Genomic DNA, 17,708 nt, shown 5'->3' with positions numbered 1-17,708 from the left:
CTGTTTACTGTCTTTTTAATCACTCGAAGTCTGTATCTCTTAATCCCATTAACCTTGTGTATCCCCCTCCCCAATTTCTACATTTTTAATAAACCTGATCACACTCATTACATCTGTAAGGCTTCCCTCTAATAGTAATTATGTTCCATAAGGTATAATAAGCTTTGGATAAGCCTTGCCATACATCCATTTTGTGTGCTTTTTTTCAGAGATTTGTTTCAGATATCAGGTGAGGTGTGAACCCTGGTTATCAGCTTTCCCTCATACATTAGTTCCACATGGTTCCTCTCCCTGATGGAATCTCTGATGTTGAGTAAGGCTTGAACACTTGCTGATTTTATTTGTAAGGTTTCTTTCTATTATGAGTTCTTTGATGATCTGCAAAGCTTGAGCTTTGAATAAAAGCACTGCCACACATATTAGGTTTATACTTTATTTTCACAGTGTATTTTCTGATGCCTAGTAAGGTTTGCAAATCGAGTAAAAGCTTTGCCACACTCATTACATTTATAAGGTTTCTCTCCAATATGGATTTTCTTATGCTGAATAAGATGTGAATGCTCCCTAAAGGCTTTGCCACTCAATACATTTGTATAGTTTCTCTCCAGTATAACTTCTCTCATGACTCTAAAGGTCTGAACATTTGGTGAAAACCTTAGCATATTTATTACGTTTACAAGGTTTTTCTCCTGTATGAATTCGCTGATGTTCCACAAGGCTTGAATTTCGGGTAAAAGCCTTGTCACACACATTACATTTGTGTGGCTTCTCTCCAGTGTGCATTTTCCGATGCCTACTAAGCTTTGCAAATTGGGTAAAAGCTTTGCCACACTCATTACATTTGTAAGGTTTCTCTCCAGTATGGATTTTTTTATGTTGAGTAAGATTTGAGCGCTCAGCAAAGGCTTTGCCACACTCACTACATTTGTAAGGTTTCTCTCCAGTATGAGTTCTCTCATGACTCAAGAGGTGTGAACGTCTGATAAAAGCTTTATCACATTCACTACATTTATACGGTTTTTCTCCTGTATGAATCCTCTGATGTTCTATAAGGCTAGAACTTTGGATAAAAGCCTTGCCACATACATCACATTTGTGTGGTTTCTCTCCACGATGTGTATTCTGATGTCTAATGAGATGTGAGCACTGTTTAAAAGCTTTGCCACACTCATTACATTTGTAAGGTTTCTCTCCAGTATGGATTTTCTTGTGTTGAGTAAGATTTGAACGCTCAGAAAAGGCTTTGCTGCATTCATTACATTTGTAAGGTTTCTCACCAGTATGCACTCTCTCATGACTCCAAAGTTGTGAACGATGGATAAATGCCTTTCCACATTCATTACATTCGTAAGGTTTCTCTCCAGTATGCACTTTCTGATGATTTGCAAGGTTTGAATTTTGACTACAGACCTTGCCACATATGTTACATTTATATGGTTTCTCTCCTGTATGGACTCTCTGATGTCTGGTGAGACTCGAAACCCTGTTAAAGGATTTGACACATTCATTACATCTGTAAGGTTTCTCTCCAGTATGGATTTTCATATGTCGAATAAGACGTGAGCGCTCAGAAAAGGCTTTGCCACAGTCATTACATTTATAAGGTCTCTGTCCAGAATGAATGATCTCATGACTCATGAGGTTTGAGCTTTTGCTAAAAGCCTTCCCACATTCATTACATTTGTAAGATTTTCCTCTAGTGTATGCTCTCCTGGCTTGTGCAGGTAACAAAGGATATTTAGACATCTTCCTAGATTTATTCCAAATGTTTCTGGTACTGGGAGGAATTCTTTCAAGTGGTGAGACTGAGGAACCATTGCTGACAGACTTCTCAGTTGGATTACATTCATACATTTTCTCCTCACTATGAAATGTCTGCAGTTTGAGCAGATGTGCCTGAGAAATTAATCCAATTCTATTTTCCAAGCAGTTTATGTACTGGTTTCCAGCACCACTTCTGTTATTGTCCATTTTTAATAAATTCCTTATAAATGGCTCATCATGCATGAAATGCTGGTACGTATTGTTTCTCACAGAAACACCCTGCTTTTCAGGAAGAGTAACTGAGGACTGATTAAGTTGCTGATCTTTTCTCCAAGTGAGATTTTTGTCATGGGTCAAAGGCACTTCTTTGTAATTTCTTGCATCACATTGCCACTGACTTTCAAACTCATGCATATCTTCCCAGACTTCCTGGAGATCAAAATCCTTGATGCCATGACTTTCATTTCTCTCCAATAACACTAAGTGATAAAATTCGCCTTTATTAATGTCCTCTGTTGGTGATAATTCCTTGATTGCAAATCCAGCAAAAGTACTTCCTATCAGAGTTGGAAAGTAAGTATTTTATAGTAAATACATGATTACACACCAAAATACTTTACACTGAACACAGGAAGTTTCTCAAACATGGTCTTCAAACACTATTGCTAAATACAATGTTTTTAAATTTCTTTTTATAAATGTGGAGATAGTGCTTATACTTACACATCTATAGGAATATGATTGTGTTATTAAGTTAAAAGCCTGACCTTACAAACACCACCTGATGTAGCAATAGACATAATACTGACTCATCCTGTAAGAACTTATCCTATGGATATGAAGGACAAGTGGAAAACATTCAACGGGGAGACAGTATAGTGTTGTAGGAAGATTGTAGGCTTACATCTATTTCAGTATTTGCTCTAAAAATTATCAAACTAAGTATCCCATGTCCATTTTTAGGTATATACTCCAAGGAATTAAATAATATATACATGTTCCAGGAGACACATACAAGAATTTTTTTTTGAAGTTTATTTAAAGACTGAGCTTGTGAATGGGGGACGGACAGGGAGAGAAAGAGAATCCCAAGAAGTCCTCACATTGTAAGTGCAATGTACAATGCGGGGCTCAAACTCAGGAACTATGAGATCGTGACCTCAGCCAAAATCCAGAGTTAGACACTTAACAGTCTGAGCCACCCAAGTTCACCAAAATAATGTATCATTATATACAAAAGCTATGGCAAATCAAGTTAATGATATGTCTGTGACTAAAGCAGTAACTTAAAAAAAAAAAAAAGTATGCTTTCAAAATATAAAAAATACTCAGGTTAAAGAATGCCACAGGGGCGTCTGGGAGGCTCAGTCTGTTGAGTGCCCGACTTTGACTATGGTCATGATCGTACCATTTATAGGTTCAAACCCTGCTTCAGGCTCTGTGCTGACAGCTTGGAGCCTGGATCCTGCTTCAGACACTGTGTGTGTGTGTGTCTCTCTCTCTCTCTCTCTCTCTCTCACCCGTACCCTGTTCATGCTCGCTCTCTCTCAAAAATAAACATTAATAAAAGAGATAAATTTAATTGAGGTAAATATGTATTGTAACAATGAGATATCACTACACGTGAGAATGGTGAAAATCCAGAATGCTAACACCAAATACTAGTGTGAATGTGAAACAGTAAGAACTCTCACTCATTGCTGATGGGAATGCAAAATGGTATGCCACTTTGGAAGACAGTTTGCCCTTTCTTAGAAAACTAAGTGTACTCTTAAATATGATCTAGCAATCACACTCCTTGGTATTTACACAAATGAGTTGAAAATTTATGTCCCCAAAAAAACCTACACACGAAATAGAGGAATCCTAAAATGTGTATGGAACCACAGAAGACTGTGAAAGCCCAGAGCATCTTGAGAAAAAAAACAAACCTGGAGGCATCACATGCCCTGATTTCAAACTCCTTAATTACAAAGCTGCGGTAATTAAATCAGCAGGGTATTAGGGGCGCCTAGGTGGCTCAGTCGGTTAAGCATCCAACTTTGGCTCAGATCATGATCTCATAGTCTGAGTTCAAGCCCCACGTTGGGCTCTGTGCTGACAGCTCAGAGCCTGGAGCTTGCTGCAGATTCTGTGTCTCCCTCTCTCTGACCCTCCCCCATTAATGCTCTGTCTCTCTCTGTCTCAAAAATAAATAAACATTAAAAAAATTTTTTTAAATCAGCAGGGTATTAGCATAAAAATCGACACACAGATCACCAGAAAAGAGCTCAGAAATAAACCCACACACAGTCAATTAATTTACAACAAAGGACACATGACTATACAATGCAGAAAGAACAATCTCTTTAGTAGATGGTTTGGGAAAACTGGACAGCCACAGGCAAAAGACTGAAACTCGACCACTGTCTAATGCCATACACAAAAAGTAACTCACAATGGATTAAAGACTTAAATCTAAGACCTGAAACCAAAAAATTCCTATAAGATAGGGGGTAATGAGTTCCTTGATAGAGGTCTAGGGAATGATGTGTTTTTTTTTTCTTGTTGTTGTTTTTGACTGTTGACAGCAAAAGAAAAAACAACAAATGCAGAAGTAAGTGGGACTACATCAAACTAAAAAATGTCTGCACAGCAAAGGAAACACTTTTTCAACAAAATGAAAAGGCATCCTTAATAAATAGGAGAAAATATTAGCAAATTAAGTATCTGATAAGGGCCTAATAATCCAAAACATAGACAAAAATCGCTCAAATAATCCAACTAGAGAAATGGGCAGAAGATCTGAATAGATATTTTCGAAGACCTAGAGATGGCCTAAAGGACCATGAAAAGAGACTTAACGTCCATTCATCATCAGCGAAATGCAAACCAAAACCACAATATCACCTGACACCTATTGGAATGGCAGTTCTCAAAAAGACCAGAAATAACAAGTATTGCTGATGGGGTGGAGAATTTGTGCACTGTTAGTGGAGCCAAAATTGGTGTAGCTAAGAGAACTACTGTGTGATCCACCAATTTTACCTACGTATGTATCTGAAGAAAACAAAACTACTAACTCGAAAAGATAGAAGCGTTCGGATGTTCACTGCAGCATCATTTACAGTAGCTGAGATACAGACACAATCTAAGTGTCCACTGATGGGTGAATGGGTAAAGTTGTGTATATACAACACAATATGATCCAGCCATAAAAAAGAACAGAATCTTGCCATTTGTGACAACATGGATGGACCCTTGAAGACATTATTGTTAAGAGGAATGAGTCAAAGACCAATACATTATGATTTCTCTTATGTGTGGAATATTAAAAAAACAAAACAACCCCTCTTAGATACAGAGAACATACTGGTGGTTATTAGAGGCAGGTATTGAGGGGACGGTGGCAGAAAAGGGTGAAGATGATTAAAATGTTTAAAAAAAAAAATGAGGGATGCCTGGCTGGCTCAGTGAGTAGAGCATGCAACCCTTGATCCTGGGGTTGTGAGTTCAAACTCCACGATGGGTGCAGAGTTTACTTAAAAACAAAACAAAAATTGCTGCTGCCACTTGAGTTCCTAAAACAATAAAAAGAAAACAAAACAAAACCAAGCCCCCCAAAATATCAATATGGTACTTTCTGTATACCAGGAATACAATACAATACACATCTATGGAAGGATACAAGTTCTTCCCACAGAAAAGCTCGCTAGAGATATCAGTAAGCTGTGCTGTACTTACACTATATCTAATTTTGGATTTTCACTTTTTGGAATTATCCAAATCATGACTTCTTCCTAATTAATGCACAAGCATTCAACCTCAAGAAGCCAGGATGGCCCAGGAAAGAAAGAGATAAACTTTAGGTCTACTTTATTAGACAGATACTACGTTTTGTTTGTCTCCTGAGAAGTTCTCCCAGGGATACAAAATGGAAATGGAAAGTGAATAGGTCCTGGGGTCTGCACTACAGAGGCCTCAGCTCAGTCCTCCTCAAACCAAGGCACCAGTATGGTCAGAGGGGCCAGGTACTATCAGTTGTAGGTCCTATCAGTGGGAGTTTAAACTTCTACACATATGACTTACTCATTTGAATACCAGAATGAGAAGTGTGTGTGGGTGGGGAAAGATTTCCTCTGACAGCTCCTACGAATAAACTTGTATTTTCCCACAAATTGTTCCCAAACAATATTTACTGGAGCAGCTTACTCTCTGCTCATCTGAGCTCGGACTTGTGCTCACATCCCCATACATTCCCTGAATGTTCCCCTATATTCACTTCACTTTCCACAGTCCAGGGCTCTTTTCCCTGGAAACAGGTGATGGGGATGATATTCAGCTGAGGAAGAGATTTCCAGTTAAAAGAAAAACGGAACATGATCTGCTTTACTCTTCCAGAACACATGCCCAGCACTTTGTTCAGCAAAGAAAAGAAGAAAGGACATTCATTATATGTGGGTGAAAATTAATCAACTGACTGCCTGAATGCTTAAGGAGTATTTTAAGTATGCAGAGATCTGGTTCTTGTCTAAGAACTACTGAATAAAAAGCACAAGGGCACAAGGGTAAGACCACAGAATCAGAGATTTAAATAAATTCACCATAATGTTTCCTTTTCCCCCCAATTTTAAATAATGTTATTCTCTCTGAGCCTTGTCTTTATAGAGGTCAGAGAAATTGGACTTTGCTAAGAATTCAAGGGTTTTAGGTCCTATTCCCCAGACTCCGAGATTTTTACTTAGATTCTAGTTAGTTAGCAGAGTGTAGTACTGGTTTCAGGAGTAGAATTTAGTGATTCTTCACTTACATAGAACACCCATCACCAGTTCCCTCCCTTTAGCTTCTCTGACTGCTAAGTTCTGAAACCACCTAAACAAGCAGGAATGCAGAACTTCTGAAGCAAAGGGAAGTTAGAGTCCATTTGCCACATTATGAAGCTTTTCCATTCTCAATCAAAACGGCTGCAATCAGTCCTTTCAAGAATAGGGATGTGAAACTCCTATGATCAAGTTGGGGCCTCTCAAGACACTGCAAAGTCACATAAAATTAACTACCGACTTCTGGAGGGAAGTTATCCTCACCCAGGGAGACCAGGTTCCTGTAGTTCTCCAACATCACGTCCCTGTACAAGGCCCTCTGAGCAGGGTCCAGGCACTCCCACTCCTCCTGAGAGAATTCTATGGCCACATCCTTGAATGTCAGCCGTCCCTGAAATGAAAACACACTTCACCAAGTGAACACGGAAACTGTTCTTATTTTGACACAAATGAGAGAAGCAAAATTATACTTGGAGTGTTCTTTTACCCATGTAAGATAATTTAAAGAGCAGATAACATAAAATTAGCCATTTTAAAGTACCATTCAGTGACATTTAGTGCATTCACCATGTTGCACAAACATCACGTCTCATCCCCAAAGGAAATCCTTTACCCACTAAGCAGGTACTGCCTAGTCCCCAGTCCCTGGCAACCACTAGTGCTTTGTCTCTATGGATTTGCCAATTTTGGATCTTTTCATGTAAAGGAAAGGTATCAAAAATGTGACCTTTGGCATCTGCCTTCTTTCACACAGAATCGTGTTTTGGATTCATCCATCATATAGTATGCATCAGTGGTCCATTTCCTTTCTTCTGCCTGCAGAGTATTCCATTGCAGGACTAGACCATTTTCACTCAACTACTGATGGGCATTTTGTTGTTATTACCTTTGCTGATGTTAATAGGTTGCTATGAACTTTCTAGTACAAGTTAAGTGTTTGGATACCTGTTTTCAATTCTTTTCGTTTGTACCTAGCTGTGGAATTACCAGGTCACATGGTTTAATTTTTTTCAGAATCTTCCACAAGCTTTTTCACAGCAGCTATGTTTTTACAGCAACGTGTCATGATTCGAATTTCTCTATTTTTGTAGTTGTTGTTTTACAACAGTCATCCTAGTGGGTGTGAAAGGATATCTCATTGTGGTTTTAATTTTGCATCTTACTAACTACTTTCATGGAACATCTCTTCATGTGCTGGTTTCATTTGTGTACCTTCTATGGAGAAATGTCTATTAAAATCTTTTGACCATTTTTTAAGTTGGGTTCTTTGTATTTTGGTTGTTGAGTTGTACAAGTTCTTCCTTTATTCTAGGTCTAGACCCTTCATAGATATGTGATTGGCAGATCATTTCCACCCATTTGGTAGATTGTTTCACTTAATGTGATAATGTCCTTCAGTGCACAGACATGATTAATTCTGATGATGACCAGTTTATTTTGTCTTTTCCTCTTTTGCTTTTGGGGTCATGGATAAAAATCCAGTGCCAACCCTAAAGTCATAAAGACTCAACCCTAACTTTTCACTTAAGACTTTTATAGTTTTAGCTCTTACATTTAGTCTTTGATTACTTCTGAATTGATTTCCTTATATGGTACAAGGTAGTTTCAATTTCATTCTCACACAGATACCTAGTTGTGCCAGTACCATTTAAGAGACTATTGTTTTCCTACTGTCTGTTTTTGGCACACTTGTGAAAAAGGAATGGATTGAAGATGTATGGGTTTATTTGTGGATGCTCAGTTCTATCACTTTGATCTACATTTCTAGCCTCTGATGAAATTACAGTTTTGATTACTCCAAGTTACTGCAGTGAGATTTATGTTGGGAATTGTAGGCACTCCAATTTTGTTCTTTCTCACATTTATTTTGGTTATTTGGCATCCTTACCAATTCAATATGAGTTTTAGAATCAGGATTCCCATTTGTATAAAACACGCTGTTGTGATTTTGCTGAGGACTGCATTACTCTTTGTATCACTCTGGAGAGGACTCCCACTTTACGGTCTTCCAATCCACAAACACAGGATATCTTGACATTTATTTAGGTTTTCTTTAATCTTCCTCAGTAATTTTTTGGTTTTCACTGTGTATAAATCTTCCATTCTCATGGTTAAATCTATCTCCATTTGTTTTCTTGCTCTTGTAAATGAAACTGTTTACTTTCCACTGGTTGTAACTGCATGGAAATGCAACTGAATTTTGAGTGTTGGCATTGTATTTTGTAACTTCCATCAATACATTGTCTCTAAGTTTGAGGATTCTTTATTTCTAAATATAAGATCATGTATGCTATGAATAAAGCTAGTTTGATTTCTTTCCCAATCTTGACACATTTTATTTATTTTTCCTCTGTATTTTCTCTGGTTACAACCTCCAGTAGAGTGTTGATTTGTGGTGGCAAAATGGGGCACACCTGTTTTGTTGTTGGTAAGAGGGGGAAGTTTCCAGTTGTTCACCACTGAGTGTGTTAGCCACGGAATTTTCATAATGACCTTTTTCAGACTGAGCAAGTTCCTTTCCACTCCTAATGTTTGAGTTTTTGTTGGATGCAGTGTCTGACTCTGGATTTCAGCTAAGGTCAAGATGTCACAGTTTATGAGTTTGAACGCTGCATCAGGCTCTGCGGTGATACTGTGGAGCCTGGTTGAGATTCTCTCTCTCTCTCTCTCTCTCTCTCTCTCTCTGCCCCTCCCTCACTCACACTCTCTCTCAAAATAAATAAATAAAAACTTAAAAAAAAATGTGAGCCATTGTAAACACAGAGTGGAATCATTTTATACAATTCCTTTGTGTTTTATTGAAGAGTTGAATTCATGCACATTTCAAGTTACTACTAGTTAAGAATTACTTCTAACATCTGCTGCTTGTATGTCTACTATTTTCTTTCGTAATTCCTCCCTTCATTGGATGTATTTGTGTGCGCATACCATTTTGACTGCCTTTGTATTGATTTTTCTGTGTATTTCCCAGTTATTTTCTGAGTGGTTATCCTGGGGATTGCAGTTTTTACATATTAGGCTACTAATATTTGAATTTCAGTTGATACTAACTTAGCTTTAATAGCATACTAACAAGCCTGTTATACAACCTTTATCTTCTTGTCAAAAACTACCTCTTCATAAAAGATATGAACAGATGTTTCATACACTCAAGAGATTTTTATTATTGTTTTACACATTTGTCTTTTTTCTAAAATTTTTTAATGTTTTTATTTATTTTTGAGACAGAGAGAGACAGAGCATGAGCAGGGGAGGGGCGGAGAGGGAGACGCAGAATCCAAAGCAGGCTCCAGGCTCTGAGCTGTCAGCACAGAGCCCAACACGGGGGTCAAACCCACAAACCGCGAGATTATGACCTGAGCCGAAGTCGGACGCTTAACAGACTGAGCCACCCAGGCACCCCTACACATTTGTCTCTTAAGACACACAGGAAAAGCTGAGTTAGAAAACAAAAATAAATTAATACTGGCTTTTATATTCACTTATGTAGTTACCTTTACTAGTGTTCTTTATTTGTTCCTATGGCTTTGAGGTACCACTAATTTCCACCCATTTCAGCCTGAAGAACCCATTTGGCATTTGATGTAGGTTAAGTCTGTAAGTGTGAACTCCCTCAGCCTTTGTTCACTTAGGAGTCTCTTAATTTCACTATCAATTCTGAAGTATAGTTTGCCTGATAATGAATTTCTGGTAGATTTTGTTTTAATCTTTCAAACTTTTTATAATGAGAATGCTTCCTGGCCTCCACAGTTTCTAAAGAGAAACACGCCGTTAAACTTATTCAGAATCCCAGTACCTAAGAAGTTTCGGTCTTGCTACGTTCCACATTCTCTTTTTGTCTTGTAAAAGTTGAATGATCATGTGACTGCCAGAGATCTCCACGCATTTGACCTAGTTCAAGTTCACTGCGTTTTTTTGGACGTGTAGGTTGTATTTGATAAACATGGGAGGTTTTCAGCTCTTTCTTCAAATATTCTTTCTGCCTTTCCTTCTAGAACCCCTATTACGTTTGTATCAGTATTTGTTATAGTGTCCCAAAGGTTTCTTGGTCTCCGGCCATTCTTTTTCCTTTCTTCCCTTTTATTCAGCTTTTTTCCCCTTTCTTCTCCTCACATTTGATAATTTCAATTAATCTATGTTTAGGTTTACGGATTCTTATTCTTTTTGACCATCTGCTGATGAACCCTCTAGTGGTTTTCAATTTTGGTGTTTATACTTTCTTAACTCCAGAATTTCTATTCCATCCCTGTACTATTATTTCTTTGTCTTTAATGACATTTTCTATCTGTTGAAACATTGTTCTCCTACTTCTCAGTTCTCTTCCATGTTTTCCTTTAGCTGAGGATGTTCAAGACAGTTGATTTAAAATCTTTACTTAATAAGCGGAATGTCTCTGCCTCCTCAGAAAGACCATCATTAACCTGCTATTCTTCCTTAACAGATGTACAATCTTAAGATATCCTTAGATGTCTGTAGTGAGGTCAGCCTACTCAGAAAGAGCCATCATGGCATTCTTTAAAACATTCCTTAAAGGACCCAAGTATCTTCATTTAGAGAATGCTCCAATGAGGATCTAAAATAGCAGTTATCTCCATGTTTACTAAGATGAAAACAACTTCCATTTATATGGTATGTAAATATTTCAATTTGCAGAATAAAATATGATTAAACATTTATTGAAGAATATATTCTAATATCACATTACAATATCTAAATGATTTTTTAGAAGATTTGCACTAAACAACAGGTTCCTGATGAAGACAATCAGTGATGCTGGAAGATATGACACGGAAGGTGACATTTTACTTCTTAGTTTCTAAATTGCATCACTGCGTGGAACTGAACCAGAAAAATATATACTAGAGTGGGTTAGTGCAAAAATAATAATAAAATTTAACAATAATTTGCAAAATGACAATTGAGCACCAGCCTCTCCAATGATACAAAGTTCTGCTCCTATGTCTGGCTAAATTATAAACAGTTTTATCTAAAAGATGTGCAGCGTGTAAGAGTTCCTAAAAGAACACCATGGTCTTTATGTGATGGATGTGCTATAAATAATTTAAAGAACACTTCCTGAGGTTAGCTAGGGAAATACTGTAATGGGATCAGGAGTAACTTACTACATCCCCTGCAGGAAATTACATTCCATCTGACGTCAATATACTAATGTACTTTGATGACAAACTCCACCTCCTGACCCAGACCCTTTGCTTCTTACACACACAATGATTACTGATTGTTTTCTACACATTCACATCTGTAAGATCTTGTTTCCATCACGTTTACCATGTGTGTAATATCTTGTGAGCTCAATAAATACAGAGATCCCCTGTTTGGGGATCTTGTCTCCTCCTGGACATTAGCCTCTCTCGTGTTCCATTCTGCATCTGTCTCTGGTTGGACAAGACAGAACTCCAGACTCATACACTGTGACAATGTTAGAGCAGCAGGTTGATTCTACAGTTGAAAACTAATTATGTTAATAAAACACCCTCTATATTTCTTATTTCTACTTTGAACTTCCCATTCTATTCCAAAGTATTAATATTGCGCAGTCAGAAGCACAATGACCCATCTTTACCGTCAAAAGGTGTTTGTAGGGGCGCCTGGGTGGCGCAGTCGATTAAGCGTCCGACTTCAGCCAGGTCACGATCTCGCGGTCCGTGAGTTCGAGCCCCGCGTCGGGCTCTGGGCTGATGGCTCAGAGCCTGGAGCCTGTTTCCCATTCTGTGTCTCCCTCTCTCTCTGGCCCTCCCCCGTTCATGCTCTGTCTCTCTCTCTGTCCCAAAAATAAATAAACGTTGAAAAAAAAAAATTTTTTAAAAAAGGCGTTTGTAAAAACAGACGAAACAAATTCCGTCAAACGTATTTTCCAGGGCTTATCATGTACTTGTGTACATTAATACATTACTTACATAAGTAATCTCTTTAATCCTGGTTTATATGACCTGAAAGGGCACTCAGAAGGGACCTCTGAAGAATTCTTACTGCCCAACCTCACAGACACCACAGAGCCTACTCCCCATCTCTAGTTCTTGCCTGTGAAGAAAATCCTTCACAGGATGACCACCTAAAAGGAGCATCTTCCCAAGTTCCACGTCACTGGGTCACAGTGAGATGGAATCTGCACGGAGAGGAGAGGAGACTGGGAGAAGGCCCTGGGTGTGAGTAAATAATTTAGGCAGGACATCTTGAGACAGAGAAGATTAACAAGTCCAAAGCGTGACACATTAGGAAAAGGAACAATCAACGAAAAAAAGAATTTTACCTGGAAAAGAGCCATTCCTTCTTTTTTCCCTCTTCTTCTAGTCTTCTTTCTCAGGTAAGGTTATACTGTGTGACAAAAGGTATGTTGTTTAATGTTTAGAATCAACATAACCCCTTCCTCTGCCACAATATACATAAGGAGAGAAACTTATTGTTGGAAAAAGTCCTTTCCTGCCCACTGCAACAGGAGGATGCAGGGACAATAATGTCCTATGTGGTGGCCAACAAGTGCATTTTTTACCCACTTCTTCACGAAGGTCTCCCCTACTGCTCAAATTTACACTCCACTACAACTGCATTGTCTTGTCTGCCTGGCACTTGGCCAAACGGAATGGCCTCTTTCAAGATCTTGGCTCCTCCCTAGGCAGCCAGCATCCAAGGAATGATTGATGCAATACACAGAAGCCAGTACATTCCATCAATATGGACCAGCCCTTAAGGGCCACCCCAGCTCCAGAGTTCCCTGGTAGCAATACTGAGAAGTTTAGATCTTTGTCCTGATGGTGATGGGAAGCCTGTAAGAGGGTTTAATGTCAAAGGTTGACACAATCAAATGTTTAAGATTTAGCCAGGATAAACAGAGAGGGTGGAGCTGACAGAGGCATGTCCCTGTCTCTGAGGCTATGTTCCTGCCTTAGTGGTTTTCAATATTTTTGGAACTGGTCACATTGTGAACTCCAATTATAACTGCACACCCTCTCCCAGAAAGCTGCCAAAAACAAACACACCCACAGGGTGAATTGGTATCATCCAATCTGTGGAGAGCCTGAACAAATCAAAAAGGCCCCCGAGTCACAGCAATGGACAGATTATCTGATCTAAAAGTCAACAAGGAAACAATGGCTTTGAATGACACACTGGACCAGATGGAATGAACAGATATATTCAGAACATTTCATCCTAAAGCAGCAGAATATACATTCTTCTCCAGTGCACATGGAACGTTCTCCAGAATAGACCACATAATGGGACACAAATCAGCCCTCAGCAAGTACAAAAAGATTGAGATCATACTGTGCATATTTTCAGACCACAACACTATGAAACTCGAAATCAACCACAAGAAAAAATTTGGAAACGTAACAAATACTTGAAGACTGAAGAACATCCTACTAAAGAATGAAAGGGCTAACCAAGAAGTTAAAAAGGAAATTACAAAGTATATGGAAGCCAATGAAAATGATAACACCACAACCCAAACCCTCTGGGACGCAGCAAAGGAGGTCATAAGAGGAAAGTATATAGCAATCCAGGCCTTCCTGAAGAAGGAAGAAAGATCTCAGATACACAACCTAACCTTATACCTTAAAGAGCTAGAAAAAGATCAGCAAATAAAACCCAAAACCAGCATAAGACAGGAAATAATAAAGACTGGAGCAGAAATTAATGCTATCAAAACCAAAAAAACCAGTAGAACAGATCAATGAAATCAGAAGCCATATGCCATATGCCATAAAACGGGCAATGTGGAAGAAATGGACAAATTCCTAGAAACATATACACTACCAAACCTGAATCAGGAAGAAATAGAAAATTTGAACAGACCCATAACCAGTAAGCAAATTGAATTAGTCATCAAAAATCTCCCAAAAAACAAGAGTCCAGGGCCAGATGGCTTTTCAGGGGAATTCTACCAAACATTTAAGGACGAGTTAACACCTATTCTCTTGAAGCTGTTCCAAAAATAGAAATGGAAGGAAAACTTCCAAACTCATTCTACGAAGCCAGCATTACCTTGATTCCAAAACCAGACGGAGACCCCACTAAAAAAGAGAACTACAGACCAATTTCCCTGATGAACATGGATGCAGAAATTTTCAACAAGATAGTAGCCAACCAGATCCAACAATACATTAAAAAAATTATTCACCACGACCAAGTGGGATTTATACCTGGGAGGCAGGGCTGGTTCAATATCCGCAAAACAATTAACGTGATTCATCACATCAATAAAAGAAAAGACAAGAACCATATGATCCTCTCAACAGGTGCAGAGAAAGCATTCAACAAAATACAGCATCCTTTCTTGATAAAAACCCTCAAGGAAGTAGGGATAGAAGGATCATACCTCAAGATCATAAAAGCCATATATGAACGACCCAACGCTAATATCATCCTCAATGGGGAAAAACTGAGAGCTTTCCCCCAAAGGTCAGGAACAAGACAGGGATGTCCACTCTCGCCACTGTTATTCAACATAGTACTGGAAGTCTTAGCCTCTGCAATCAAACACAAAGAAATAAAAGGCATCCAAATCGGCCAGGAGGAGGTCAAACTTTCACTCTTTGCAGATGACATGACACTCTATATGGAAAACCCTAAAGATTCCACCAAAAAAACTGCTAGAACTGATTCATGAATTCAGCAAAGTTGCAGGATATAAAATCAATGCACAGAAATTGGTTGCATTCCTATTCACCAACAATGAAGCAACAGAAAGAAATCAAGGAATCAATCCCATTTACAATTGCACCAAAACCCATAAAATACCTAGGAATAAATCCAACCAAAGAGATGAAAAACGTATACACTGAAAACTACAGAAAACTGATGAAAGAATTGAAGAAGACACAAAAAAATGGAAAAAGATTCCATGCTCCTGGATAGGAAAAACAAATATTGTTAAAATGTTGATACTAACCAAAGGAATCTACATATTCAATACAATCCCTACGAAAATAACACCAGCATTCTTCGCAGAGGTAGAACAAATAATCCTAAAATTTGTGTGGAACCGGAAAAGACCCCGAATAGCCAAAGCAATCTTGAAAAAGAAAACCAAAGCAGGAGGCATCACAATCCCAGACTTCAAGCTATACTACAAAGCTGTAATCATCAAGACAGTATGGTACTGGCACAAGAACAGACACTCAGATCAATGGAACAGAACAGAGAATCCAGAAATGGACCCACAAATGTATGGCGAACTAATCTTTGACAAAAGCAGGAAACAATATCCAATGAAATAAAGACAGTCTCTTCAGCAAATGGTGCTGGGAAAACTGGACAGCGACATGCAGAAGAATGAACCTGGACCACTTTCTTTGGACCACTTTCTTATACCATACACAAAAAGAAACTCAAAATGGATGAAAGACCTCAATGTAAGACAGGAAGCCATCAAAATCCTTGGGAAGAAAGCAGGCAAAAACCACTTTGATCTTGGCCGCAGCAACTTCTTACTCAACATGATTCCGGAGGCAAGAGAAACAAAAACATAAATGAACTGTTGGGACCTCGTCAAAATTAAAAGCTTCTGCACAGCGAAGGTAACAATCAGCAAAACTAAAAGGCAACTGACAGAATGGGAGAAGATATTTGCAAACGACATATCAGATAAAGGGTTAGTATCCAAAGTCTATAAAGAACTTATTAAACTCCACACTCAAAAAACAAATAATCCAGTGAAGAAATGGGCAAAAGACACGAATAGACACTTCTCCAAGGAAGACATCCAGATGGCCAACCGACACATGAAAAAATGCTCATCATCAGAGAAATATAAATCAAACCCACCATGAGATACCACCTTACACCTGTCAGAATGGCTAACATTAACAACTCAGGCAACAACAGATGTTGGCGAGGATGCGGAGAAAGAGGATCTCTTTTGCATTGTTGGTGGCAATGCAAGCTGGTGCAGCCATTCTGGAAAACAGTATGGAGGTTCTTCAAAAAATTAAAAATAGAACTACCCTATGACCCAGCAATTGCATTACTAGGCATTTATGCACGGGATACAGGTGTGCTGTTTCAAAGGGACACATGCACCCCCATGTTTACAGTAGCACTATCAACAATAGCCAAGTATGGAAAGAGCCCAAATGTCCATTGATGGATGAATGGATAAAGAAGATGTGGTATACATACATATATATATATATATATATATATATATATATATATATATATACACAATGGAGTATTACTCGGCAATCAAAAAGAATGAAATCTTCCTATTTGCAACTATGTGGATGGAATGGAGGGTATTATGCTAAGTGAAATTAGTCAGAAAAAGACAAAAATCATATGACTTCACTCATATGAGGGCTTTAAGAGACAAAACAGATGAACATAAGGGAAGGGAAACAAAAATAATATAAAAACAGGGAGGGGGACAAAACATAAGAGACTCATAAATATGGAGAACAAACTGAGGTTACTGGAGGCATTGTGGGAGGGGGGATGGGCTAAAAGGGTAAGGGGCATTAAGGAATGTACTCCTGAAATCATTGTTGCCACTATATGCTAACTAATTTGGATGTAAATTTAAAAAAATGAAATTAAAAAAAAGGCAAAGGAAGAATTGAGCCCTTCTTACCTAACTGCTTGAGCTGGGGTATCAATCTTCTCCTGTTGGCCTGGATCCTCATTCGCAGGCCTTCAGACTGACTGAGTTACACCACTGGCTCTCCTGGATCTCCAGCCTGCAGATGGCAAACTGAGGAACTTCACAACCTCCCTCATTGTGTAAAGCAATTGCTCATAATACCTCCTTTCCTAAATATATCCTATTGGTGACCTTCTATCTGGCAAACTTGCTAAACTTATTTATTAATTCTCGTAAGTTTTTTCTGCAAATACTTTTAGAATTTCCACACACACAGCCATGTCATCTGTAAGTAATGAAACACTTATTTCTTCCTTTTCAATCTTTGTAAGATCCGGTTCTCTTTCTTGTTTTTAAGTTTATTTATTTATTTTGAGAGAGATGGAGATGGCACGAGCAGGGGAGGGGCAGAGAGAGAGGGAGAGAGAGAGAATCCCAAGCAGGTCCGGCACTGTTGGCACAGAGCCTGATGTGGGGCTCCAACTCAGAAAACTGTGGGATCACGACCTGAGCCAAAACTGAAGAGTCTGACACTTAACAGACAG

The 17,708-nt window shown here is 38.6% G+C and overlaps 2 protein-coding genes across 2 annotated transcripts in view; one reads left to right on the top strand and one right to left on the bottom strand.

Annotated features, from left to right (window-relative positions):
- LOC124510813 (zinc finger protein 160-like) overlaps positions 1–17,708 on the top strand; it is a 339,108-nt gene that overhangs the window by 86,833 nt on the left and 234,567 nt on the right. The window lies entirely within an intron of this gene.
- LOC124511635 (zinc finger protein 677-like) lies at positions 571–17,300 on the bottom strand. Its single transcript, XM_047079036.1, has 6 exons — positions 17,235–17,300; positions 12,835–12,879; positions 6,828–6,954; positions 5,989–6,102; positions 1,148–2,243; positions 571–979 (listed from the first exon to the last, which is right to left on the bottom strand). The coding sequence occupies exons 1-6, from the start codon at positions 17,298–17,300 to the stop codon at positions 628–630; spliced, it is 1,800 nt and encodes a 599-aa protein (XP_046934992.1). The 3' UTR covers positions 571–627.

Source organism: Lynx rufus, unplaced genomic scaffold, assembly GCF_022079265.1.
Source record: "Lynx rufus isolate CCGP_SWC_20201006 ecotype Redwood Valley unplaced genomic scaffold, mLynRuf1.p SCAF_16, whole genome shotgun sequence".
In the NCBI taxonomy this organism is placed as follows: Eukaryota; Metazoa; Chordata; class Mammalia; order Carnivora; family Felidae; genus Lynx; species Lynx rufus.
Note: the sequence above shows the minus strand (reverse complement) of the source record. Positions and strands in the feature narration are given on the sequence as shown.